Source organism: Carcharodon carcharias, chromosome 3 (genome assembly GCF_017639515.1).
Source record: "Carcharodon carcharias isolate sCarCar2 chromosome 3, sCarCar2.pri, whole genome shotgun sequence".
NCBI classification, from domain to species: domain Eukaryota; kingdom Metazoa; phylum Chordata; class Chondrichthyes; order Lamniformes; family Lamnidae; genus Carcharodon; species Carcharodon carcharias.
The window spans coordinates 114,630,409-114,658,202 of record NC_054469.1 but is presented as its reverse complement, the minus strand read 5'-3'; the positions used below and the strand labels follow the sequence as shown (position 1 = coordinate 114,658,202).

The following is a 27,794-nucleotide window of genomic DNA, read 5'->3' as shown; positions in this document are numbered from 1 at the left end:
TCTATCTATTCATTCATTATGTAATCTATTCCTTCTTTAGGTCTTTTCTTTTTTGCCTTCCCTCTCCTTAAAATTTCTTTATTTTCTCTCTTTCCATCTGTTTTTCCTCATTCATTCATTCCTCCTCACTTCAATTACCTACTGTCATTGCCCCTTTCAAACAATTCTTCAGTTATGGTTTTACTCCCTATCTCCTGGTCTTGATCTCTTTCTCTCTCTTTCCCTATCTATCATTTTCTATATCCCTATTTCTTTGTTGGCTCATTCCTTCTTTTTCTTAGTCTCTTTCTCCTTTTACTTGTTGCTCTCATTTCCTTCCCCTCTCTTAGATTGTTTATCTTAGATGAGCCACAATTTCCACCAGTTAAACACAGGGAAAATCAAAGCCTTCCTCTTTGGCCCTTGCCGTAACTCCATACCCCTGCAATCAATTTCATCCCCTCCCCAGCCACTGTCTCAGGTTGAAACAGATTACATGCTCTGTGGCAAACACATTAATCTGAGCTGGCAGTTCCACACCAATCCAGGGTATTGCTGATGACTCACCTGTCTGAATCATTAAGACCAAGAGCGGCTCATTACCTAATGATGGTTAACATTCTTTCCATTCAGATTCAGATAGCTGCATGCTAGTAGCCTGACGGATGATATAGTTTTGGGTGGGGAAGCAATGGGAAACTTAACAGTGATTTGTGTTGGTCAATTTTCTGGTTTTAGTTGGTTAACACTGCTGCATACTTTCCAGACAATAAGGTCTTTCTTTATTGGGAATGTGTGCACTCCATGGGCTGAAATTAACAATTCTGGCAGTGGCCCCATCCACCAGCGACCCCACTGTGGCCATTTCCAGGAGCCCCAAATGGACTGAATGTCTATCAGGCAGTTAATTCTCTGCTGTTGGGGTTTCCATGCCTTTACGGGTGAAGATCTGACCTCCAAGAGCTACTGACCAATCAGAGGGCTGGCAACTCTTCAATCCCAGCAGGGCCATCGGGAGCAGGGCCCATAGCTGGGACTGCAGCAGATCTCACAGCAGCAACATGATGGAGGTCCCAGAATACAAGTGAGTTGTGAGTTGGGCAGGCTTGCCAAGGCCAGTCAGGCAGGTTGTGGAGGCCAGAGATGAGTCTTTCCGCAGGGACATCAATTTCCACTGGGGGCACTCCACAGGGTACAGGGTGCCTACTCAGGAGGCCCCCACCCTCCTCTGCAGAGCCTACAGGAGGCCACCGAGGTATACTTGGTGGCCCGCCTACATGCCGTATACTGTCCCCCCTCACCACTGGTAGAATACCAGCAACAGTGGGATGAGGTCTTTAAGCGGTTATTAATCAGCCACCTAAGGGCCTCACTCGGCCTCTGGCAGGAATGTCTTCCTTGATTTTCCCTACACCTGGCTTCATCACAGTGAGTCAGGAAGATGACAGGTTCTCCATCCTATGCCTTACTACTCAATTATATGGGGCCTCCGTTTCCTAGTCCAATTCTGAGGAGGGAGAAATTACTCTATGTTGGGTGAACAGAAAGCCGGCCTATGTAGGTTTCTCAGTAATTTGCTATAGACACTGTTATGACCACAGCAGATGTTAATTGCTGCTCAAACAAATTCCAGAGGGAAACTTTATTAACAAGTATAAAAGAAAACTTAAGTACACAAGATTACAGTTGCATGGCTAAAATTAGTCTTACCAACCATTCCCCCAAAAGAATCCCCTGCTTGATCAGACCCACAAGTAAACACCTTCCAGGCAACACTCCCTTATAGATGTTTAACTACAAAAATCCAGTAATATTACCCAAGGTAAATTGCTGTAGCTTTAATGAAGGAATACCACATGACCTCTTAAACTCTATCCAGCTCTACTGTGGAAATCCAAAACTTCAGAATAAGACAGCTTGTTGTTGTCTTTGTTGCTGGCCAAAGCTTTTCTGGCTTGACTGGATAGCTGATTCAAACTGCATCTTCTCCCAGCCTAGAGCTGTTTCCAGGAGTTCTTCCTCACACAGCCAACAGCCCACAGCTATAGTTAACCGCCAACAATTAATCACCAACAGCTACAGTTACCCTAACCTCTCTATGGTAACTCTACTATACCTCCTTTCATCTCAGGTTCCATTGTTCGCAAACCTCTTTGAAACTCAAATCCTTTCAAAAATAACATCTTTCATGTTTCTATTTTGTCTCTGCTTTTGAAGCAATAAAATGTAATATACCTTCTTACCTTCTTCTATTTATCTATGGAACTCATGCAAGATGCAAATTTGTTTCTTGTTGCCTTCTGACTTCCCTTTGATATTCAAACAAGCTCTCAACTTATCCAAAAATGCAAATGTTAGATCCAACCTATACACTTGCACCTCAAACCTAACACCTCTATCCTTTGATGTCTTAAACCTCCCTGTCTTCTAGTAAACTTTCCCAGCTTAATTAAATCAATTACACACAGGCACACAGCCTTCTTCACAGAATAACATAATATTGCCTAAAAATATTAAAAATTAACTTCCATTCTCAAAACACTCAAAAGTGGTGATGGGCTGTCATGTTTCCCAGATATCCCACTGAGCAAAGAAAAATTAAAGCAAAAATAAATTGCAATTCTTCATTGTAATTAGCTATTTGTTTTGAAATAATGAACACAATGGGCGGAATTTTCTGTGCCCACAGGCTTGGGTCTATTTGGCAGTGTGAGCAGATATTATGGCAAGAAAGCCAAAAATTGGTTTCATGACGTCGTGAAACCAATTGCAATCGTCCACTCTGCCTGTCAATGGAGAGCCACGTTTTCTGCCATTGGAGGTTGGGAACTTCATGGTAATACATCTGCGTATTATTATAAGCCCAGCTGGCCAGAATCATCCCCCCAACGCTGGATCATCCGAGCACGGGCAGGAAAACATGCCAGTGCAGAAAACGTCTTGAAAAGTGTGATGTGCAGAGGTCAGGACTTACCATCAAGGCCTTGCTCATATGGTGGACATCTGAGGAGCATAGCTTGCTGGAGCCCGACAGCAACAGGACCCTCGAGGAATGTCTATCACATGCTGGGTGATGGCTCTGCTGTAAAGCAGCTCACAGAAGATGGAAAGTCACTGTTGAGCGCCTGCTCAGCATCTTGGCCGTGGTATGCAATGGATGATCGTCGGAAGGGTGGAGAGGAAGGGCCAGCTCTGTTTGGGAGAGGAAGATGTACCAGGGGCTGAGAGATATGAGTGCAGCTGCATTTAAAATATGGTGCCTGGCGTGAGGAAGCAGCAAGGTAACTGCGTGGCGGGTGAATGAGAGCCCACCTGCCATCGAATTGGCTTATTTCCCGGGAGTGCATGATTAATGAAGCGGGATTGGGACAATATTGTGTGAAAAGCCACCAATGCGACTGGCAGGAAAGACATTCTTTTTCCCGCCTGCTACCGCACTTACTGCAAATCTGAGACGATTCCACCCAATGTTTCCCCAACAGTAAAGAGTTGATTATTAGCTGAAAGATGCAATTATGAAACTGGCAACCTAATATACAAGTTAAAACAAATGATAGTAGTGTAAGTTTAGGAAGTTAAATATAAACTCTATAAATTGCAAGTCAAATACATTTTGCAAACTCAATACATTTGTGACTGGGCAAAAACAAGGAAGAAGTGAAGAATTATATAACCAAATTAAATTTTACATAATTTGGTATGAAAACCTTAGAGAATCTTATTCTGATGTACATTTTCAGATGACTGATTACTGATTTTTTTTATTAACCTCCACCAAAAATTGGACTGCCAAAGGAATGAGCAAGAAAATTATTGATGTTTCAATAACCTTCCCTGGCTTTGATAGATAAGGGGAGATGGTTGTGATCCTATCTTGCTTGTTTTTTTTTGTTTAACACAAGAAGAAAAATCTTTAACACAAGTTCCTTCACTGAATGAGCCAGAACTTCCTCTAACTTAACATTGTAAAAGTGAAAGCGTTTTGCTAGTTTTTGCCACATATCCTGTACTGTGGTCAATTCCATTCCTGTCCCCAGTTGCTTGCTCAATGAAAGCCGAGCAGCACAAAACTCAAGAGGCTGTCTGATTTTGAGTTTAGTTTGAAACCCCATATCTATTCTTTCACCAAGACCACCTATTTCCATAGCTTCACCTCCCAAAACCTGATCTCGTCCCACCACTGCTGAAATCCATCCAGCTGTGGTTCAGTGGTAGCACTCTAAGTCAGAAGCTTGTGGGCCAAGCCCAGGCTCGAGCACAAAATTTATCTGATGCCTGAGTTCAGTACTAAGGGAGTACTTCATTCTCAGAGGTGCCATCTTTGGATGAGACGGTAAATCGAGATCCTGTCTGGCCTCTCAGGTGGACGCGTAAGATCCCATGGAATTATTTCAAAGAAGGGCAGTGGAGTTGTCCTCAGTTTCCTGGCAAACATTAGACCTTAACCAACATCAAATCATCTGGTCATATTCTCATTGCTGTTTGCAGAACTTTGCTGTACACAAATGGCTGCCGCATTTCCAACATTACATTAATGACCACACTTGCAAAGTACATAATTGACTGTAAAGCTCTTAGGGATGTCCTAAGGCCATAAAGGTGACATGTAAAAGCAAGTATTTCTTTTTTTACAATTTTCATCAATCCATGCTCCACCTCTCTTGAGCTCTATCTTACACAAATTCCAAATTAACCAAAACATCAACACTCACATCTTACCCCACACAAAATGGCTGATCTAAGAAAATCTAGCAAATGCACATTGGAATTGCCATCTGCTGTGCTAAATCTATGCATCAGGAACTGGAAATGTGAGTACCCCTCGAATATGAATATAAAACAACTATAGTTACAGGAAGGGAAGGGATTCTTGAACAACTTTTGTCCATGAATATTACAATAGGAAATCAACAAGTTATATCATAAAGACCTATACTCACACAGCCTCCAGCAAGTATTTCTGCTGCAAGTGCGATGGAGCCATCCTTTTGATAAAACATGTCTCTTATAAAATCATTCATCTGAAATGGAATAAAATATTTTGAAGTAGTTTTATAAAACCTAACTCGAAATCTATTCATATTGAACTGTCAACAGTAGCAGAGAGCATAAAAATGAATCTTTTACATACTCAATTTTTCCATATATCTGAAAACCTCATAGGTACTCAGCTGTCATTCTCTCACAGGCAAACAGCTTGCTGATATGATCCAGTCACATGCACAAAAAATGGTTCCTTGAGCAAGATATCAAAGAAGTATCACTTCTAAGAAATCATATCCACTGTGAGTCACTGCCTTTCATTTCTGGAACCTGGATTCAAACCCAGCGAAGAATAGTGGGATGAAAATCTGTATTTGATGGCTATAAGAGTACCTTGTCAAATGAGTTTGAGCAGTCTCAATACAGTGGACATGAGCCTACAGCATAAAACTGTCCTTAAACCTGCATTAATTGGCAATCTCACTCAGGGAATGAGCAGAACAACTGCTGTGGAAGACAGAAAAAAAACCACCCAAATGGAGATACTCTTTGGGGTTGGGGATTCAGTACATGACTGGAGCGGAGCATAGAGTACTTCGGCTAGAATATGACTGGTCTGAGAGTGCCTGCAGTCAACACTGAGGGTGGAATTTTGTGCCCTTCCCCATGGCAGGTTTGGTGGCGGGAGAGCATCGGGCAGGAGGGTGGCAGGTGGAAAGGCTGCCACCTTCCCGCCTCCACCCTAATTAAGTCTGGGTTAGGAAGGCCTATGGACTGCCTTTCTACCCTGCTGCCCAATTGGAGCCCTTAAATGGGCAATTGATGCCCACTTAAGAGCCTCAACCTGCTGCTACTGGTATTAACCCACCGCCAGGTGGGGGACTTGCAATGCGGTGAGCACAACAAGGAAACCCTGTTGGGGATGCTTGTTGGCTCCCGGGGGCTCCCTTGCTCAAAGGCATTCAGTACCGGATTGAGGGATCTGGCATTGGGAAGGGGAGTGGGGGCAAGCTGAGAACCATCCCCTGCTCTTGCTAAACACCCCCGCCCCCTCCTACCTCCACGTCTCCCCTCCCCCTTGTTACCCACCCCATGACCAGGCAGCAGCCACTGCCACCCCATTGGTGCTACCTTTCAATAGTGTTGCCGGCCTCTGTTTTGTTGGCATCTGATTGGTCAGAAGCTCTCAGTAAGCAGGACTTCCCCATTCCAATTCCCATCATTAACAGTCTGACCTTGATTACACAATTTTAGAAAGAGCAAAAGACAAAAAACGGGAAAAGTAGTGGAAAAATACATTTTTGGCATGGAATCTTGTGGAGGCGATGGTGTCTTGGCTGCCAACTGCAGAGCTAGCAAGATCTTCACTTTGACTCTTTTCGGGAAGACCCACCGTATCTTGTGTGACTTTGGCACTTAACAAGCCTTTCCCCAGGATCAAGACTCTGGGGGTTTTGGCTTTGTGGGGGGGTGGTGGGTGGGGTCCAAATAACACCCCCTGGCCAATCAGAGACCTGCAGCTCTTCTGTACTCAGCAGCACCACTGGGGAGGCAGTGGCCGCTGCCAGTACAACACACATCCAAGATGGGGTGGGGGAAGGGTCAGCAACAAAGGCAGGGGGGGTTCTGGCTCTCAGCAGCACCCACTTCCTGATGCCAGGTCCCCAATTAAACATAAAGTGCCTTTGAACGAGGGGCACCCCATCAGAGCCCACAAGCAGATAAGCCAGGGTTTGCTTTTTGTACTCCCGACATGGCAATCATCACCCACCCCCACAACATCCCCCGCCACCAGCTGCTGCGTTAATAACCATGATGATGGGATGAGGCCCTTAATTGATTCCCACCCTCCCACTCAGTGACCCCTGCTACCAAACTTGCCACAGGGAGGGCACAAGATTCTGCCTGTAGTTTCTAACATCTAAAAAATTTGATCTTATATATAATATATTATACATATTTATACTTGAAATTTAGGAAAGATTACTGTGTTGAAAATGAAATTTAAGTAGTTATATTTGGAGTAGCAAACAAGTTGCTTTTGATAAAGTATGTTACTGGCGCTTATGGCAAAATGTTTATAGCATTCAATGTAAACATATATCGAAGTGTCTCTGCTTTTAACCAGTCACAAATTCAGATACAGCCCTAGTGGACTAAAAAAACTTATACAGTAAGCATTACATGATGTCTGTAAAGTTATATATTAACTTGAAGAATACATTTACAGACTTACACTAAGTTTTATAGCTTTTTCTGGTGCCACACCCATCAGCTGTGGTAACAGGCCTAGATTGGAGTCAGACACAAGAATTAGTTTTATTGCTATCAATCAATGCAAATATACTTCCTCTATGGAAAAAAAAATGGTACACTATTATTATGGCTAAAATCTAGCAGTGTGTCAATGAAGAGCAAGGGACAGCAGCATTCCTGGGCTTCTTTAAATGAGCTTTATTTCTCAAACAAGCAGAAATACCCCAGATAAAAAGAAAAATTGTGATGCTAGAAATTGAAAATAAAAACAGGAATTGCTAGAAATGCATAGATCAATCAACACTAAAAAGAAAAACAATGTTTGGGGGTGACCATATCTGCATAATGACACAAATCCACATAATCATCTATATTCTATTGTGATCATAAAACAATAGGATGTTAGTTAAGAAATGTACCATTTGACCCATCACCATGCATCGCCAGATAAAGTCCAAGGCAACTATCCTATTCAGTTTTGTGCAAAAGATCTCACAGAACTATTTCGATGAACAGCCAGAGAGTTATCCCCATTGCCCTCTCCAATATTTATCCCTCAATCAACATCACTAAAAAATAGATTATCTGGTCCTTACCACATTGCTGCTTGTGGGAGCTTGGGTGTACAAATTGGTTGCTGCATTTCCTACATTAAGACAAGAGTCTACACTTCAAAAGGAATTTATTGGTTGGAAAGCAATTTGGGACAAGCTAAGGTTGTGAAAGAAATAGTTTTCTTCCTTTAACGTTTCTTTCCCGCCTACCTATAGCTAATTATTTTAATAGAAATTATGGATAGCGTGCTGTAGAATTCCACACTTAAAACAAACAATTTTTTCAACCATCTCACAAATCACCAAACTTGAATAAATGAAGTTACCTTGCTCTTTAATTTTGTGATGGAAAATGGAATCCAGTTTCAACATCAAGTATTCCCAGATCTAGTATAGTACAACTTAGTTGCAGGCTAAAGCTCCCCTTACTATGTTGTATCAATGGTTGTGGCTGTTGGAGGTCAATCATCTCAGTTCCAGGATATCACTGCAGGAGTTTCTCAGGGTACTCAAGGTAGTGTCCTAGGCCAAACCATCTTTAGTTACTTCATCAATGACTGTCCTTCCATAATAAGGTAAGAAGTGGGGAGGTTCACTAATGATTCACAATGTTCAGCATCATTCGCATATGAAGCAGTCCATGTCCAAATGCTGCAAAACCTGGAGAATATCCAGGCTTGGGCTGACAAGTGGCAAGTAACATTCGCACCACACAAGTGCCAAGCAATGACCATCTCCAATAAGAGAGAATCTAACCATTGCCCCTTAACATTCAATTGCTGAATCCCTCACAATCAACATCCTGGAGGTTACCAATGACCAGAAACTGAACTGGACTAGCCATATAAATACTGTGATTACAACAGCAGGTCAGGGGCTAAGAATCCTGTGGCGAGCAACTCACCTCTGGGCTCTCCAAAGCCTGTCCACCATCTGCAAGGCACAAGTCAGGAGTGTGATGGAATACTCCTCACTTGCCTGGATGAGTGCAGCTCCAACAACACTCAAGCAGCTCAACACTATCCAACAGAAGGCGGTAGTGAGAAGTGACTAAGAAGCATTCTGGGAGAAATCAGCGCAGTCACCGCAACTCAGAAGAGGATCGAGGAGAAGGACCCTTGCTCTCAACAGGAGGAAGAGCATCCAGCAGAGGGCAGTAGTGAGAAGTGACTGAGAAGCATTCTGGGAGAAGTCAGCACTGTCACCGCAACTCAGAAGGGGATCGAGGAGGACCCACTGTCAAAGAATGGAATAGCCCCAAACATTACATTATTGTAGTGTTTCCATCCCTGCCTCCTCCTCAAACCAAACAAAAGAGAGAGAGCGAGGGGCAGTGCCTTCAGGAGTGCACCAGACCTGCAAGGGACACTCTTCTGAAAGTGGTTTTAAAATAAAGCAGCTGATTAGTGAGTAAATCCTGGTGAGTTTTTTTTCAATCTATTAAAGTAATTCATTGCTTAATACTGAGGTAGGAGCAAAAAACAGTATAGAGTAATACTGTACAAGTATAATTAGTCAAGAAACAAGGTTCCTAGCTAACATAAATAGGGCCCCGAGCTAGCATATTTTTTAAGGGAGTAACTAGCTTAATTAAGAGGGACGTCATGGCAGAAGAACTCAAACCCATGATATGCTCCTCCTGCAGGATGTGGGAAACGAGGGACACTTCCAGCGTCCCTGGTGACCATGTGTGCAGAAGGTGTGTCCAAATGCAGCTTCTAGCTAACCGGATTTCAGAGCTGGAGCTGTGGGTGGACTCATTGTGGGGCATCCGCGATGCTGAGCAAGCCGTGGATAGCACGTTTAGCAAGGTGGTTACACCGCAGTTGAAGATTACACAAGCAGAAAGGGAATGGGTGACCACCAGGAACAGTAAAACACTCAGGAAGGTAGTGCAGGAGTCCCCTGTGGTCATCCCCCTCTCTAACAGATATGCCGCTTTGGATACTGTTGGGGAGATAGCCTCTCAGGGGAAAGCAGTAACAGCCAAGTTCATGGCACCATAGGTGGCTCTGCTGCTCAGAGGGGCGGGAGGAAAACAAGTGGCAGGGCTATAGTGATAGGGGATTCAAAAGACAGACACTTCTGTGGCCGCGAATGTGAATCAAGGATGGTATGTTGCCTCCCTGGTCCAGGATGTCACGGAGCGCTGCAGGACATTCAGGGGAGGGAAGGTAAACAGCCAGTGGTCATGGTACACATTGGTACCAACAACATAGGTAAACTAAGGGATGAGGACCTGCAAGCTCAGTACAGGAAGTTAAGAGATAAATTAAAATGCAAGACCTCAAATGTAGTAATCTCAGGATTACTCCCAGTTCCATGTGCTAGCAAGAGCAGGAATAAGAGGACAGACCAAATGAACACGTGGCTGGAGAGATGGTGTAGCCGGGAGGGATTCAGGTTCTTGAGGCACTGGGACTGGTTCTGGGGAAGGTGGACAGGCTACACCCAGGCAGAGTTGGGACCAGTGTTCTTGCGGGGGCTTTTGCTAGTTCTGTTGGAGAGTTTTTAAACTAGTGTGGCAGGGGGATGGGATCCCAGGAGTAGGATCAGATAGGTCAGATTCAGGTCAGAAAAATGGAGGTAGAACGTTAGCTAGGGACGTAGTGATAGACATTAAGTTACAGGAGAAACAAGGTGTCCAGCAAGGGAAACTGACAGGGTTAAACTGTTTATGCTTCAATGCAAGGAGTATTACAAACAAGGTAGATGAGTTAAGGGCACGGGTAGACACTTGGCAGCAGGATGTCATTGCTATAACGAAGACCTGGCTAATGGAGGGACAAAACTGGCAGCTTAATATCCCTGGTTATGGGGTCTTCAGACATGATAGAGTAGGAGATAAAGAAGGACGGGGCGTAGCACTAATGGTTAAAGAATTAATTCCAGTTGTGAGAAGGGAAGATGTACTAAATGGGTCAACAAATGAGGCTTTATGGATTGAGCTTAGAAATAAAATAGGGGCAGTCACACTACTGGGAGTACACTAGAGATCCCCAAATAGTGAAAGGGAGATAGAAGAACAAATATGTAGGCAAGTTTCTGCTTGTAAGAACAAGAAGGCAATAATAGTAGGAGACTTCAACTATCTTAATATTCAAACAATATAAGGGGCACTGAGGGAGAATTCATACAGTGTGTCCATGCAAATTCTTTCAACCAATTAGTGACAAATCCAACGAGAGGAGATGCAATTCTAGACCTAGTATTGGGGAATGAAGAAGGGCAAGTGGTAAAGTGACAGTTGGCAACCATATCGGGCACAGTGATCACAATTCAGTTAAATTTAGCATTACCAAGGAAAAGAACAAAGATAAGGCAGGAGTAAAAGTCTTGAACTGGGGGAAGGCAAATTTTGCAGAAATGAGAAGGGACTTGGCTGAGGTGCACTGGACAGCATTGCTGGAAGATAAAACAGTGGAAAACCAGTGGGAAGCACTAAACAGCGAGATCCTAATTGTACAAAGTAGACTTGTCCCCTACAAAAATCTAGACCTCCCTGGTTGTCTAGAGGAATGCAGGGGAAGATCAAACAGAAAAAGAAAGCTTACAATAGGCACAAAGAACTAGGCACTGCAAATAGCCTAGACAAATATAGGAAGTGCAGGGATGAAGTAAAAAAGGAAATAAGGAAATCAAAGAGAGGGCATGAAAAAAGATTAGCGAGTAAAGTTAAAGATAATCCAAAGATGTTTTACCAATACATTAATTCTAAAAGGTTAGTTAAAGAAAAAGTGGGACCTATCAGAGATGAAGATGGAAACTTGTGTGTAGATGCAGAGGCTGTGGGCAGGGTTTTGAATGAATATTTTGTCTCCATGTTTACAAAGGAAAGGAAGGATGTACGTATAGTGGTCCAGGAGGAAAACTGTGAGATATTGGACGGGATAGTCATAAAAAGAGAGGAAGTACTCGAAGGGTTGAAATCCTTGAAAGTTGATAAGTCACCAGGGCCAGATGGATTGTTTCCGAGGCTGTTGAAGGAAGTCAAGGAGGAGAAAGCAGATGCTCTGAGGATGATTTTCCAATCTTCACTAGATACAGGGGTAGTACCGGAGGACTGGAGAAATGCAAACATACTTCCATTGTTTAAAAAGGGATCAAAGGAAATGCCAAACAATTATAGGCCAGTTTGTCTTACAGCAGTGGTGAGCAAATTAGTAGAATCAATCCTGAGAGATAGGATTAACTGTCATGTGGAAAGGCATGGACTAATCAGGGATGGTCAGCATGGATTTGTTAAAGGAAGGTCTTGCCTCACAAATTTGATTGAATTCTTTGAGGAAGTGACAAGATGGGTTGATGAAGGTAGTGATGTTGTGTACATGGATCTTAGCAAGGCATTTGACAAGGGCCCACAGGGCAGATTGGTCCAGAAAGTAAAAGCCCATGGGATTCAGGGTAAGGTGGTAAACTGGATTAAAGGTTGGCTTTGTAACAAGAAACAAAGGGTAATGGTCGATGGATGCCCTTGTGAATGGAAAGTTGTCTCAAGTGGTGTTCCACAGGGCTCAGTGTTGGGACCCTTGCTGTTTGTGTTATATATTAACGATTTGGATGTGAACGTGGGGGGCACGATTGGGAAATTTGTAGATGACACAAAGATTGGCCGAGTAGTGGATAGTGTAGAGGATAGCCATAATCTCCAAAACGATATGGATGGGTTGGTGGAGTGGGTGATAAAGTGGCAGATGGATTTTAACATAGAGAAGTGTGAGGTCATACATTTAGGGAGGTCAAACAGTTACAGGGATTACACAATAAATGGGAATATATTAAGAGAGGTAGATGAAGTGAGAGATCTTGGCGTACAAGTACACAGGTCCCTGAAGGCAGCAGTTCAAGTAGACAAGGTTATAAAGAAGGCATATGGAATGTGCTCTTTCATTCGCAGAAGTATAGATATAAAAGTAAGGATATAATGTTGGAATTGTATAAAACACTGGTAAGGCCACAACTGGAGTATTGCGTGCAGTTCTGGTCACCACATTACAGGATGGACGTAATAGCTCTGGACAGAGTGCAGGGGAGGTTTACAAGAATGTTGCCAGGGATAGAAAAGTGTAGTTACGAGGAGAGATTGGATAGGTTGGGGTTGTTTTCCTTGGAACAAAGAAGGCTCAGAGGTGACTTGATTGAGGTGTACAAAATTATGAGGGGAATAGATAGAGTGGACAAGATAAAATTGTTTCCCTTGGTGGAGAATTCTAGAACCAGGAGACATAGATTCAAGATAAGTGGCAGAAGGTGTAGGAGGGACATGAGGAAGAACTTTTTTACGCAGAGGGTAGGGGGTGTCTGGAATTCGCTGCCCAAGTTGGTGGTAGAGGCAGAAACTCTGAACTCTTTTAAAAAGTACCTGGATCTGCACCTTAAGTGCTGAAAGGGGCAGGGCTATGGGCCGGGTGCAGGAAGGTGGGATTAGAAAGGGCACCTGGGTGTCCTTGGGCTGGCATGGACAAGATGGGCCAAATGGCCTCCTTCTGTGCTGTAACTTTTCTATGGTTCTATCCTGGACAAAGCAGCCCACTTGATTGGCACTCCATTCACAAACATTCACTCCCTCCACCACTGATGCACAGTGCCAGCAATGTGTACCACCTACAAGATGCTTTGCAGGAACTCACCAAGGCTTCTTAGCCAAGAACTTCCAAACTCATCACCACTACCATCTAGAAGGACAAGGGTAGCAGATGCATGGGAACACCACCACCTGGAAGCTCCCCTCCAAGCCACACATCATCCTGACTTGGAAAATATATTACCTTCATTGTCACTGGATCAAAATCCTGGAACTTCCTCCCTAACAGCACTGTGGGTGTACCTACACCACATGGGCTGCAGTGGTTCAAGTAGGCAGCTCGCCACCACCTTTCAAGGGAAATTGGGGATGGGCAATAAAGCTGACCTAGCCAGTGATGCCCATATCGCATGAACAAATAAAAAAAAGGCTCTGTTTAATTTTTTGGGACATGGTTGAAGTTGCCAAGTTTACGTTTAATGCTCATCTTTTGGTGCCCAAAGATAATAGCAGACCTCCTCCGTTAACAAAAAACGCTAGGCCATTTCAGCAGCATTCGGAGTCAACCATGTAATTTAGACCTGGAGTTCTGTATAGGCTAAAATGGATAAAGGTTCCCTTCTCTGAAGAATGCTTGTTCAGTTTTTATGATGATCTGATGGGATTCAAACTTGTCCAGTACCATAACCATTGGACTTCTGTAGTTTTTGTCCCAACCAGAAAGAGCATTAGTGTGACATTTTAAAATTTCTCTGTTTCTTCTCAATGAGATTGCCATTAAGTACCAAATTGAGACAGTTTTGTGTTGTAAGCCTTACCAACTAGGAACTGGATTGAGACTGTATGTACTCATTTCATCAATAGCCCTTATTGCCAACAAGGGAGGTTTCATCCCTTTAGCATGGAATGAAATTAAAACCAGGTGCCAGATGTAAAAGGACTATGTGCAACTCATTCCACAACATTCTAATCAACATTTTTTGTATCTGTGATCCAATATGCATTTTGAATTGAGCAACAAAGATTCTTGTAAGTGCCAAGCCACAGACTCAGACTTTTACATTAACATTAGAGGAAATTAGATCAACTTTCCAGATCCACAAATTATCCATCTTGTAGTAATTGCACAATTATTGAGTGACTAAAAAGTCTCAACTTCGATAAATATATTTTTTGCTTTGCACTATCTTTACCTGTTAATTTATTTTGGATCTTATTTAAACTTGCATAAACCATACTCCAGGGATTGGATATGGTGTGGGGAGTGGCAGGGCAAATAAGATTCTACCATGGACCAAACACACAGAATGATGCCATGTGTTAGTCACAATATTCATAATTTTCTTTTCATTATGGTCCTAATTGTAAAATATAGCTTATATCTGTAATAATAAATCCAACTGGATTATTTGGTATTTATGATCTATGGGTCATCAATATCATTGCAGTGTTTTACAAATAAGTGACACAGCTGTTTGGTCTCAAATGGGGGCTTAAGCCCAGCTTGTTTATGCATGTTTTCCTGGAAGAAGCACAATATTGGGAAAGAAATTGGAGGGGTCCATCACTTGCATGAGCGCTATGATGTCTTAGGCCTTTGCACTGATGACCACTTCCATGGAAAGCATGGCCACCTGCATGGAGCATCAGACACAGCAGGCAACCAAATGCATGCTGGTCAAGATCAATAGTGCGCTCACTGCGTCCACACTTCAAATAGAAATGGAAGAAAGCTTCTTATCCTGCTTTTCCTGCAACTCCTCTTCCTTCACCTCTTGAGGATGCAGAGCTGTCGTCACTTATGTCCTCCTGCAACTCCAGTCCTCTCTGCAGCACTATGTTGTGCAAGGCACAGCAGACCACTTCCAGACCCCCTTCTGGTGCGAACTGAAGGGCACCCCAGAGCTGAATTGCATCTTCAGCAACCCAATGGCTTGTTCAATTAATCCTTTTGAGCTCTAGTTGTATCCTTTCTCTTCATTAGTAGACAGGTTCCTCACAGGTGTCATGAGTCATATCCTTTGTCTCTAAGGAGACATCTGCTGACTCTGTTTAGAGGTATGAAGATCTGAGGGAGGTATGACTGGCACATTATGAAGGCATCATAGCAGCTTCCAGGATATCCTGTATAGACATGCATGAAAACCTTCCAGTGGTCACATGTCAGGTGAACATCAATGGACTGAGATAAAAGCAAAAAACTGCGAATGCTGGAAAACCAAAACAAAAATAAAAATACCTGGAAAAACTCAGCAGGTCTGGCAGCATCTGCGGAGAGGAACACAGTTAACGTTTCGAGTCCGTATGACTCTTTAACAGAACTAAGTAAAAATAGAAGAGAGGTGAAATATAAGCTGGTTTAAGGGGGGGGGGGGGGGGGGGTGCGGTGGCGGGGTGTGGGATAGGTAGAGCTGGATAGAGGGTCAGTGATAGGTGGAGATAACCAAAAGATGTCACAGACAAAAAGACAAAGAGGTGTTGAAGGTGGTGATATTATCTAAGGAATGTGCTAATTAAGGGTAGAAAGCAGGACAAGCAAGGTACAGACAGCCCTACTGGGGGTGGGGTGGGGGTGAAGGAATCGAAATAAGTTAAAAGGCAGAGATAAAACAATGGTTGGAAATACATTTAAAAATAATGGAAATAGGTGGGAAAAGAAAAATCTAGATAAATTATTGTATTATCGTATCTGACGAGGATGTAATGACTGGGGAGATACCAGCCCTGGCACTGGCCATTCCCACCCAGGCAGGGCCAGCTCAGACTCTGATGGCCAGAGGACGACCATCAAGGTCATCAAGGCCAACAAGACAGCATAGTCAGCAGGCTGTCTCCAATGCCAGTGCCAGCGATGGTTGGTTGGGGGGGGGGGGGGGGCACCAAAATGTAGCACTTGCAAACCTAAGTTAAAGGTACCATGAGCACAAGAGGGACAGGTCACGGGTGATTTTATATTCACTTATGCTTATTTTCCCTTTATTGGTCTGGGATGAAGACCAGGGAAGTTTATGTAAATTGTTTTGTATTGTCAAAATTAGAAAAATTCTGTTTTTGTTGTCATGGCCTGTGTATGCTTCACCTTTTTTATTTTATTTTTGCAGGGTACGCCAGTATGTAATGCTGGACCAAAGTAGCTCTGAACTTTATTGCACAGGCACTGAGTGTTCTTTGGGTTCTAATGAAAGGGTCATTTCAGACATCCAGGACAAAGACGGCAGACCTGGCATGTGGTTGAAGCTGATCTTTGGTGGCCTAGCTGAAGAAGCATCCGATTAAGCCATCCCTGGTGTCCCTGCCTTGGTGGGGGTTACTGAGGTTTGCCTCTATGCCCTCAGCATTCTCCTCACCATGCTCTTCTTCGGACTTACTACTGGACTCATCCTCTGTGGCCTGGGCAGCTGCATCAAGATCCTCTTCTTCCAGTAGGTCCCCCCTTGCTGGCACCAGATTTTGGAGAGCACAGCATGCAATCACTTTCAATGGCAACACTCTGGGGGGTATTGTAGTGCACCCACTGAACGGTCCAGGCGTCAGAAGTGCATCTTGAGAAGATCTATGGTCCTCTCTATCACGGCCCTTGTGGAGGCATGACTTGTACTGTAACACTTTTCTGCCTCTGTTCTTGTGTGGCAGAGAGGTGTCATGAGCCACCTTTTCAACGGATAGCCCTTGTGACCCAGCAGAAATCCATCAAGTCGGGCTGGAGCACTGAAGAGCCTCGGCGCCTGGTAATTTCTCAGGATGTAAGCTTAATTGGAGCTGCCAGGGTACCTAGCTCAGACTTGCAGAATCTGCATCCTGTGGTCACACATTATCCATACATTCATGGAATGGAATCCCTTCCTGTTGACGAGGCACCCAGAGACCCGCTGCACCCTGATGGCCACATGTGTGCAGTTGATGGCACCCTGGACACAGGGGAACCCAGCAACCTGACTCACTCAGCCTGGCTGGCCTCGTCTGTATGGTAAAGAATAAAGGTCAGTAACTGCCTGAACAGAGCGTCAGTCACGAGCTTGATGCAAGTGTGGACAGCTGATTGGGAGACTGCACACAGATCACCCACTGAGCCCTGGAAAGAGCCGGAGGCATAGAAGTTGAGGGCCACCGTGACCTACAGAGCCAATGGCATGGTATCCACCCACACAGTCGGAGCTGCTCTCAGGCCCAATCATCTGACAAATGGAGATCACGGTCTCCCTTGAGAGGCTTTGGCATTGCACCTCGGACATATTGAGGTAGCTGCATCGCCGCCTGTAAATCCTGGCAGCAGGATAGTGGCGTCTTCTGTGGCCCCTTCCTCCTTGCGCTTCCTGCTGGCCTTGCGCCCCTTGTGCCTGCGCCTCTCCTCCCACAGGCCCCTCCCCTGGAAGATGCATTGGGACACCTGGCCTCCTCTCCCTTCTGGCCCTCTCTTCCTCCTCAGAGGAGATGCCACCAGCGGAGACCACAATCCCAGTTTCTAGGGTAATGGGAGGCTATCTGATACCTGGAAGGGTTCACACAGTCTGAATCCTCCAGGGGCCTTGCAGACACCAATGATGCCTGGAATGCTAAGAATGAAGCCCCGAACAGATATGAAGCTGCCAAGTACCAATAAGCCACCAGCAGCAAACTACCTCCACAACTCCTCACTACTCACACTGGCAATGCTGCTGACCCTTTTAATCCTGCCCTTGGATGAGATTTTTGAAAATGTCAGTTGGCTGCCTGCCAGTGCGATGAGCACAAAATCGCATGGGCAACTGGACTGTTAATGGCCTTAAGTGGCTTCTTAATTAATGGCAGGCACAGTTCCAACATCTGCTTACGACCACCGAATGAAATATCGCGGGAGTGCGCGATGAGCATCCTGACATCATGGTGTCCTAATTTACTCCTGATCAGGCCAGACATGCGCCTGCCCGTATAACGTAAAATTCTGCCCTAGGATCTTGTGTGCCTTTTTAATCACTTTCTCAACCTGCCATTTCATGTGGAAGGAGGTGAACGGGCAGATTTTATTATCTTTTTAATGTGATGTGGGTACTTATTACATGCATTTATTGCATGTGTTCAAAGAGTATTTAAGAGTCAACCAATTCTTTTTATTATTCATTCATGGGGTGTGGACATCATTCATGGAGTGAGGGCATCACTGGCTAGGCTACTTATTGCCCATCCCTATTGCTGTGGGTCTTGAGTCACATTTAGGCCAGACCAGGTAAGGATGGCAGGTTTCCTTCCCTAAAAGGCAACAGTGAACCAGGTGGGTTTTTACGATAATCGACAATGGTCATCATTAGATTCTTAATTCCAGATTTTTATTGGATTCAAACCTGGATCCCCAGAACATTACCCTAGATCTCTGGATTACTTGTCCAGCAACAACACCACTACCTCCCCTGAATTAGTGAACTATATGGGTTTTTATTACAATTGGCAACAGTTTCATAGTCATCATCATCAGACTTTTAATTCCAGCTTTTTATTGGATTCAAGTTTCGCCATCATGGTGGGATTTGAAGCCAGGGTCCTTGGAACACTAGTCTAGTGACACTACCACCATGCCGCCATCACCTCCCCATCTCTTGCAGTTGTGTGGTAAAGTGTCAGGGAAGGATAACTGTAAATTGAGTGGTAAAGGATTGAATTAGTGTTGTGGAGGAATTGGAAACTTCATAAAGCTGAGAGAGGTAAAAAAGGACAGGATGTTCTTGTTAGGTGACAAAATGGAGAATAACGTGGGGAAGTGTGAAATTATTTACTTTGTTGTAAGTGGCAGAAATGGCAATAATGAAGTAGCAGGGCCGACAGAATATAAAAAGTTGGGGACTCCATCACAGTTTTAAGATGAGTGGATCAGGACAGAGGCATGGGAAACAAGACTTTGGACCGAATTTTCGTGAAGTCAGAAAGGCTCCATGCCCAAGTCAAAATGGTGCCCCACCTCCAAACCCAGCACTCAGCATTTTCACTGGGATGGGGGGACCAGGGCAGAACATACTTTGCACATGCGCAGTTCATGGGGGCAGTGGCACATTTAAAAGTGCAGCTGCCTTCAGTTAGAAGCGATTTTCATCACCTAGGTTTCTGAAACATGATTTGTGAGCTTTGCACATTTGAGGAAAAGGTCTAAACTTACCCGAGTTCTTTGGAGAGGTCAGGTACCCACTTAGAGAGGTCAGTTACCTTTTAGAGAGGTCAAGGATCCTTTTGGACAGCTCTAAAAAATTTCACCAAGTGCCACAGAACTTCCACAAATTAAATCACAAGTGTGACGTGGTTGATACCCAAGGGAGTTGGAAGTTGGGGCTGTGGCTTTGGAAGGACAGATATTTTTGCCCCTTTGACTCAGGTGCCCAGTCAAGAGGAGGCAAGTGTGCTAGAAAAGGGAAGCGTGCATACTGTGGCAAAGAAGCAACAAAACAGAGATGGCATCTTCACCATAGAGGCATGTGAACATAAGCAACATCAGGCCAGAGGGAAGGGACAAGACTAGGAGTTGGAGGCAATGCAGCAACCACCAAGCAGGAGGAGGAGGACAGCCAAGTCTTACCTGAGTTAACGATCTACCAACTGCAAAGGTCATATCTGGATATGACAGGGAACCAGTGCAGAAGGTGGCATAGGTTAACCCAGAACTGGTCACCGACATATGTGCCGTGGTCCGACAACACCATCTTGCACCACAGTCTGCCAATCCACATGCCCTGCTAGTGGCACTCAAGGTCACAGTGCATCTGAATTTTTATGCTGCTGGCTCTTTCCAGGGCTCAGCAGGAAGCCTCTGTGGCATCTCACAATCAGCCGCACATAGGTGTATCAAGGCAGTCACTGACGCTCCTTTGTTTGGGTGTGGGGGGAGCACATTAACTTCCCGATGGATGTGACGTTGCAAACGCAGAGGGCCGGGGGTTTGCAGGGTTAGCAGGCTCCCCTCAGGTATGGGGGCTATCGATTGCATCGCCATAAGGAACCAAGTCAGTAACTTGACACCTTCATAAACAGGAAATCCTTCTACTCCCTGAATGTGGAGGTGTTTATGTGACCTTACCAAGGTTTTCTTGCACATCTGTGCACGGCGCCCTGGAAACTGCCAAAACTTACCTATCCAGAGGAATTCACAATTGCCTCAGCTTTATCAAACTCCAACATAGGTCCGTGTTTGGTTCCTCGGGGGGTAAGGGAGATGACTGATGACCTTCTTTAAGCAGCCACAAACAGAACCCAAAAGGCACTATAGCAACAGCCACGTGCTGACCTGCAGTATAATAGAACAGGCTATTGGCTTCCTGAAAACATGCTTTAGGTGCCTTAATCGTTCCGGTGGAGCGCTACAGTATTCCCCTGCAAGGGTATCCAGAATAGTAGTAATGTTATGATGTGGCAAATCCTGTGCGCCAGGCGGATCAAATCCAGAAATGAAATTTGGTCGTGCTATCACAATGATTTTGCAATTTGTATACGAGATGTGTGCACTGAATTCAGAAGTATAAGTCCACCAAGACCTTCAGATACTTTAAAAATTAAATTAAAATATTTATTAACAAAATATAAAAGATTTCAAGCACATACATAAGACTGCAAATTGCTTACTACTATAACTCTTAAAATTCCTAACTAAACTGACCCCAGTTACACTGCCTTTAAGGCAACAGTCCAAAATAGATTTTAGATTTAAAACAAACTCAGTGAGTTAACACAATACCCTGGACAGCGGAATTCCAAATGGTTTTTCCCCAACTTCAGTTTCATTATGTTGCTGACTTATGCACAAATGCTGGAGGTTTTATTAAGGCTATTTCACACACTTCTGTTAGATCTTACATGGTCTTCTAACGCATAACCTTTCATTCTTCTTTATATATGTTTCTCTCCTTTTAAATGTAATTTCTATTGTTCTATGTATCTTTGAAACTGTATCTTCCTCATAACATAAAAACATTTTTTAAGTTGCCAATATTGTCAGTAATATTTGGGAAAAATAAACACCTTCCATAGCCTTGCTTATCCGGCTAGTTGTAAACAGACTAAAATCCCACTGAAATTCAAATCTCTTCACTTATCTAACAATGCAAATTCCCTTCAGACCTTACATACTAAGCCAGCATCCATGTTTATTCATTAGCATAAGCGCCTAGCTTCTTTTGATGATTTTAAACTTGCAATCTACTTGACTCCAAATATAATTAAATCACACACAGGCCCAACTATACTTGCCCCCATAAACCTACTTCACAATAAATCAGAAAAATATTATGAAAATTATTATACTTTCATCACAGTAGTGTGTTGCATGCTACACAATATGGTGAAGCAGAGGGGCCTACAACCAGAGGGGGTAGAAGCTGGGCCTATAGCTACAACATCTGAGGAGGACAACTATGAGGAAGTTGAGGAGCAGGGGGAGGGAGTCCTTTCTATGATGCAGAGGAGGATGAAGAGGGCAGCAAGGGCCGACCAGCTGAAGGACAGGCCCACGTAGCCATGACTGATACTTTGCAGGAAGGGGTCATCAACAGAAGCCTGCTAATTCAGAATATAAATTACCTAGGCTCCTGAGAGCTCACAAATAGCATCAGCCAGACTCTGGTGAACAGCTTCCACATTATAAACTTTTAACATGGAAGCCACACTTCCTCAGGGAAATGCCCATCCCCAACAAGAGCAAAAACCAACAGCGTATTCTGAAGGTCAGTGCCATGAAGTGACTATCATAATCCTTAGCCTCAACACAGTGCCAAAGACACACCTTGAGAAATCCCTTGCAACTTAACCCTGCACATATATGTTAGTAGTTGTCAATGAGCTAGTCAAGACACCATCCTGTGCCTACTCAAACCATGCCCACTATGACAAGCGTGTCAGGAAGAAGCAGCAGATTTTACACCCACGGCCTTCAGTACAGTAGCTAATGTACATTGTTCCAATAGCCTATATTCCAATAGCTCCTTCAATTACCTTCCACATTATACATCCAACACTGGCGTCCAGTTTCAGGAGTGTGTGACATCTGCAACATGCAATGCTGCCAGACACCTCAGCTTCTTGGGAAACCACAGCCACTACCTTCTAGAAGACAAAGGCTTCCAATGTAGAGAGTCTGCAAAGGAGATTAAGTGAGTGTGTAAAAATCTGGCAGGTGGAGTATAATGTGGGAAAATATGAACATGTCCACTTTGGCAAGAAGAATAGAAAAGCAGCATATTTATAAATGGAGGGAGATTTCAAAACTCGGTGATACAGAGGGCTCTGGGTGCCCTAGTACATGAATCACAAAAAATTACGATGCAGGTACAGTAAGTGATTAGGAAGGCAAATGGAATGTTGGCATTTATTGCAAGGGGAATGAAATATAAAAGTAGGGAAGTTTTACTTCAGCTGTACAGGGTGTTGGAAAAACCACATCTAGAATAACGTGTACACTTTTGGTCTCCTTTTTTGAAAAATGATATAATTACATTAAAAGCAGTTCAGAGACGGTTCACTCAACTCATTCCTGGGATGAGGGGCTTATCTTATGAAGAAAGGTTGAAAGGTTAGGCCTATACCCATTGGTGTTTAGAAGAATGAGATGTGATTATCTGAAACGAATCTGAGCAGTTTGATAGGGTAGATACCAGGAGGATGTTTCCACTTGTGGGGGAAGACTAGAACTAGGGACACAGTTTAAGAATAAAGCAGATGGGAAAGTGGAGTTGGGATCATAACCAGATCAGCCATGATCCTATTGAATGGCAGAGCAGGGTCCAAGTGTTGAATGGCCTACTCCTGCTCTGAAGTACTATGTTCCTAATGTAGTGGAGAGACCACACAAAAGTGCTTCCCTGAGCATACGTGGCATCTTAACATGTGTAAAATTCACTCAAGTGACTGGGTAGCACTCCCATGTGAATGGCTGCCTTCGACACAGCACTCATGCTTGAAGTTCACCTGATAAACTAGGTTTGATCTTTGAGTTTGCACTGATACTCCCTTAAAGTCAATCATGATGGACAAGAAATGCTGCAAGGAGCATCTCAACCCACAACCCTTAGTGTGCTACTACAATATCTGAAGATCTGGAGAAAGAAACAGCCTTCCACTGTTGGACATGCATGTGCACATCCTTACTCCTGATGGCATCACTAAGAAATGGACATGCATTCTTCAGTGCCAATAGTAAGAACTGCCTTTATTCTGTAAACATTCTCATTGAGAGCGTTAGTGTACAAGCACGGACCAAGGCACTTTTGGCTGTGATGATATGCATTTACAAAGTGCTTAATTGTGATATGTACAAAGCAATATGAAGTGTTACCACAGTGAGCCCATTAGTGATTGAGGCGACACGGTGCCCTGCACTCATGAATGCTCCTACATCCCAACCCCGTTGTTGCCTTGGAGGAAGTGGACGCAAATTGCTCAACTCTTATGCTTTATGGCATGAAAGACCATTGTGGCCGGCCTTGAAGTGCAGGTACCTGTTGGCTCCTACGTCAGATGCAGCCTCTGCATTTCTGCAGGGGCAGCCATTGTCACAGGCATAAGTACAGCAGACAAGGGCTCTGGCGAAGGTGCTGGGGAGTCAGCAGAAGATGAGAGCACTGAGATGCTCTCAGTCGATATGGCTGTTAAAAGAAGCTTGGGTTTATAAATTGAAGCATAGGGCGGAATTTTTCACTCCCGCTGGTGGTGGGTGTGTTTGATGGCATGAGCGGACAATATGGCGAGAAGACCAAAAATCTGTTTTACACTGTCGTGAAACCAGTTTGCGATCAACCGCCCCACCGGTCAATAGTGGGCCGCGTTTCCCACCGCTGCATATCGGGAACCTAATTTAAATACTTGAGCACCTCATTCATTATAAGCCCAGCTCGCCGGAATCATCCCCCCACACTGGATCATCTGGGCAGATCAGCATGATTGACAACTGACATGTTTCACAACCATACATAAGCGATATGCACATGTCGAGCTCCACTTTGCTTGGGACTTCAAGGTTTGTTTGCCTACCTTGCTTCGGAGAGCACTTGGGATCATCAGCACCAGGCTTCGCAGGCAGCATCACATCACTTTTAGTGGGCCTCACGGGCAGATCTCTAGCTACCAGAACAGCCGTAAGGCTTATCAACTGCTGCAGGGTCTGGGCTTGCTTGGGGAAGGGGGAGAAGTGGCCTCAGGCAAAGGAAGAGGATGCAGGGCGAGGGCTGCACAGGGGAAGGGGGGTATCCCAGGGTGTGTGTGTGAGGGCACATGCTGATCTTTGCAAGTGGCTTCAAGATGGTGAGGGCTGAGGAGGCAGTCTCCAGAGGAGATGAGGCTGGGTGGAAATGTGAGGATGTGTGTGAGAGAGTCCCTTGAGCTGGCAGTGAGTGAGATGCCAGTGAATGTGTGATGGGCTTGTGAGTGTGTGAGTTTAGAGTGATTGTTATGAAGAGATATTAATGTCTATAATGTTATTGGAAATTATTTTAAAAAATAAAGTCCTAGTGGGGTCTGTGTCTATGTGCGTGCCTGTGTGTATCTTAATCAGATTAAAGCCAGCTCTTCTGGGTGCTTTGATGTATTGTAGTTTTGTTAATTAGGTAAACGTAGGGAGGGTGGAAGGTAAAGTGTAAATTTGCATTTGTTAAAAGAAACCATTCAAATCTGATGAAATATTGCACCTAGCTAGAAGATGCCAAGCAATGAGTTTTTTTTTCAGCTTACTAATAAAATTGGAGGGATGAGAGGGTGTTATTGTCAGAAGAGGTCAAGTTAAAAGCCTAGTGATACAATGGAAAATTGACATTCAAAGAGAAGGATATGTATAAAGGAGAAAGGAGATTGTGTGTAAGGTGGAGGCATTTTAAGATCCAACAAGTGTGAGAAGTGTCCAGTCTGTAAGCCTCAAGCTGCTGTCCGTAAGGACTCAGAGCTGAAAGAAACTCATTTTGAATGTGACTGTCCAGGGTGTGCTTTGCCAGATGTCTGTTTAAATCTATGAGATTTACTGTTGCCTTAGCAGGGGTGTAGCTGAGAGTCAGGTTAATTAGGGGATTTTTGTAGTTATTATAGTAGTAATTTTGTAGACGAATGTATGTGTTTACAATCTTTCTTGTATTATTAAATGTTTAATTTAGTTTTATAAAAAACCTCTTGACATTTAGTAGTATTGTTGCTACTGAATTCAAAGCCTGCATCTCGAAACATACAAATTTCAAAAACGGGTTATGAAAGTTATTTCAAGCTTCCCTCTGGGATTTGAACAATTCAGCCTTAATCAAGGTCTGTGTCATGCACGCTTGAGATCATTTATCCTCTTTCTGCACTGGATGGCCAACTTCTTCTGTGCAGAGCTGGCATTGATCGCCACTGCCACCACCTACCAAGCCAGAGCGGTGAGACTGGGGTAGTAGGACATCATGGAGGGCCTCCAAAAGGCATTCCAGTGTCAGGTCACCGAACTCTTTTTGGCTTTCATGGCCATGTCTTCACTGGAGCAGTCCTGGGCTGCAAGCATTGAGAACTGTGCACAGCTGCAGTTTAGATATGGCACCTGGAATGAGGAAACGGTGAGGTAATGGCAATTCAGAGGATGCCCGCCAGCAAGACAGCATATTTCCTATGGCTGCATAATTAATGGACGATGCGGCATGAAAACTCACCATTGTGGTCGGTGGGTAAACAATTTTTCATGCCTGCTACCACACTCAGTGTGATTCTGGGATGATTCCATCCATAGTGTACATAAGCAAGGAAGTTAAGCTACACCTTCATAGATCACTGGTTAGGATGCAGCTGAAGTATTGTGTCCAATTCTGGGCACCACACTTCAGGAAGGATGTCAAGGCCTTAGAGAGGGACCAGCTAGGAGATTTACTAGAATGGTATCAAGGATGAGGGACTTCAGTTACATGGAGAAATTAGAAAAGCTGGAATTGCTCTCCTTAGAGCAGAGAAGGTTAAGGAGAGATTTAACGAAGGTGTTCAACGTTATGAAGGATTTCGAGTGAATAAAGAGAAACTGTTTATAATGGCAGGAGGGTCAGTAACCAGAGGTCACAGGTTTAAAGTGAAAAGAATCAAATGGGAGATGAGGAGAATTTTTTTTCATAGCACGTAATGACGATTTGGAATACACTGTCTGAAAAAGGGTGGAACAGATTTAATATTAGCTTTTAAGAGGGAATTGGATAAATACTTGAAAAAGAGAAAAATGCAGGGACATGGGAAAAGAGCAAGTGAAATAGACTAACTGGCCCTTTCAAAGAACGAGCGTAGGCACAGTGAGTCAATAGCTTCTAAGACAACGCAGAGTAGTGGAAAAGTTGGAAAGACTGGACTTATTTCCACTGGAGTTTAGAGGTGACTTGATTGAAGTATATAAGATCCTGAACGATCTTGACAAGGTGGATGTGGAAAAGACGTTTCCTCTTGTGGGTGAGTCTAGAACTAGGAGGCACTGTTTTAAAATTGGGGGTCACCTTTTGGGACAGAGATGAAGAGAAATGTTTTCTTTCAGAGGGTCATGTAACTTTGGAACTCTGCCTCGGATGGCAGTGGAGGCGAGGTCATTGAATATTTTTATGGCGGAAGTAGATAAATTCTAATTAGGTAAGTTTTTCAAAGATAGCGGGGTAGATGGGAATGTGGAATTCAAAACACAAAAATTCAGCCATGATCTTATTGAATGGCAGAGCAGGTTCGAGGGACCAAATGGCCTACGTCTGCTTCTATTTCGTATGTTCATTGGTTCAAATGAGTGTTGTTCAGGCTGCTATTCAAGTAAAAAGCAGAAGGCCTCCAGGGATTTCCGGTGAGAGTGGAAGTTTAGAACCACAATAAGTCTACGTTGAAAAGGTACCAACTAGGACCAAATAATCATGAAAGTGAGACAAAGAAGTTTCAAATGCATGACAAAAATAAAAGAAAAGCGCAGAGATGAATAGAACCCAATTCAGTCCATTTTACACATTTCAGGCCTGCTTTAGCTATTCTTCTGATTATAGTGGTGTTGGTCATTTCCATATGTTGGTTCAAGTGTCTTACCTTCAGGGGTGTGCTCTTGTCCACATAACTATTTGGGGGTGCAATAATAGCTTTGTGAACTGCTGTGGATATCACAATCCACAAATTTGGACACACCCATATTTAGGGGTACAGGATTAATTCCTCATACTTGAATGGTGCAGCCCTTGTCACCAGATTGGGCCATGGGCCTCATTAAAATGGATTCAATACAGTGTTCAAGCTTGCCAGAGAAAGGTTGTGCAAAATGAGACAGCTGCTAGCTTCACATTAAAATCAGTCAAGTAGGTCTTGGGTTGAGGCAGGCCAGGAGTCAAGAGCAACGGTGATCAGGAGGAGGGATTAAATGTAGGGTCAGGAGGAACACTAATACTTCTCCAGCTTCTCCACATTCAGCTAAGTAAATGTATAAAAATTAACTTGCAGCTTGCAATTGATGCAAAGGCTGGTATCCAAGAGTACAGGTTGCCTCAAAGCAAACCAATCCAGTACTAGATGCTAGGTATGACTCCAACGAATGGAGA

General features: G+C 43.9%; 1 protein-coding gene across 1 annotated transcript in view; it reads right to left on the bottom strand.

The window, feature by feature from the left end:
- LOC121276315 (calcium-binding mitochondrial carrier protein Aralar2-like) overlaps positions 1 to 27,794 on the bottom strand; it is a 280,042-nt gene that overhangs the window by 78,385 nt on the left and 173,863 nt on the right. The window contains exons 11-12 of the mRNA XM_041184583.1: positions 7,199 to 7,251; positions 4,920 to 5,000 (exon numbers count right to left, since the gene is read on the bottom strand). Of these exons, the coding sequence (XP_041040517.1) occupies positions 4,920 to 5,000; positions 7,199 to 7,251 (134 nt within the window). The remainder of the gene's footprint in view (positions 1 to 4,919; positions 5,001 to 7,198; positions 7,252 to 27,794) is intronic.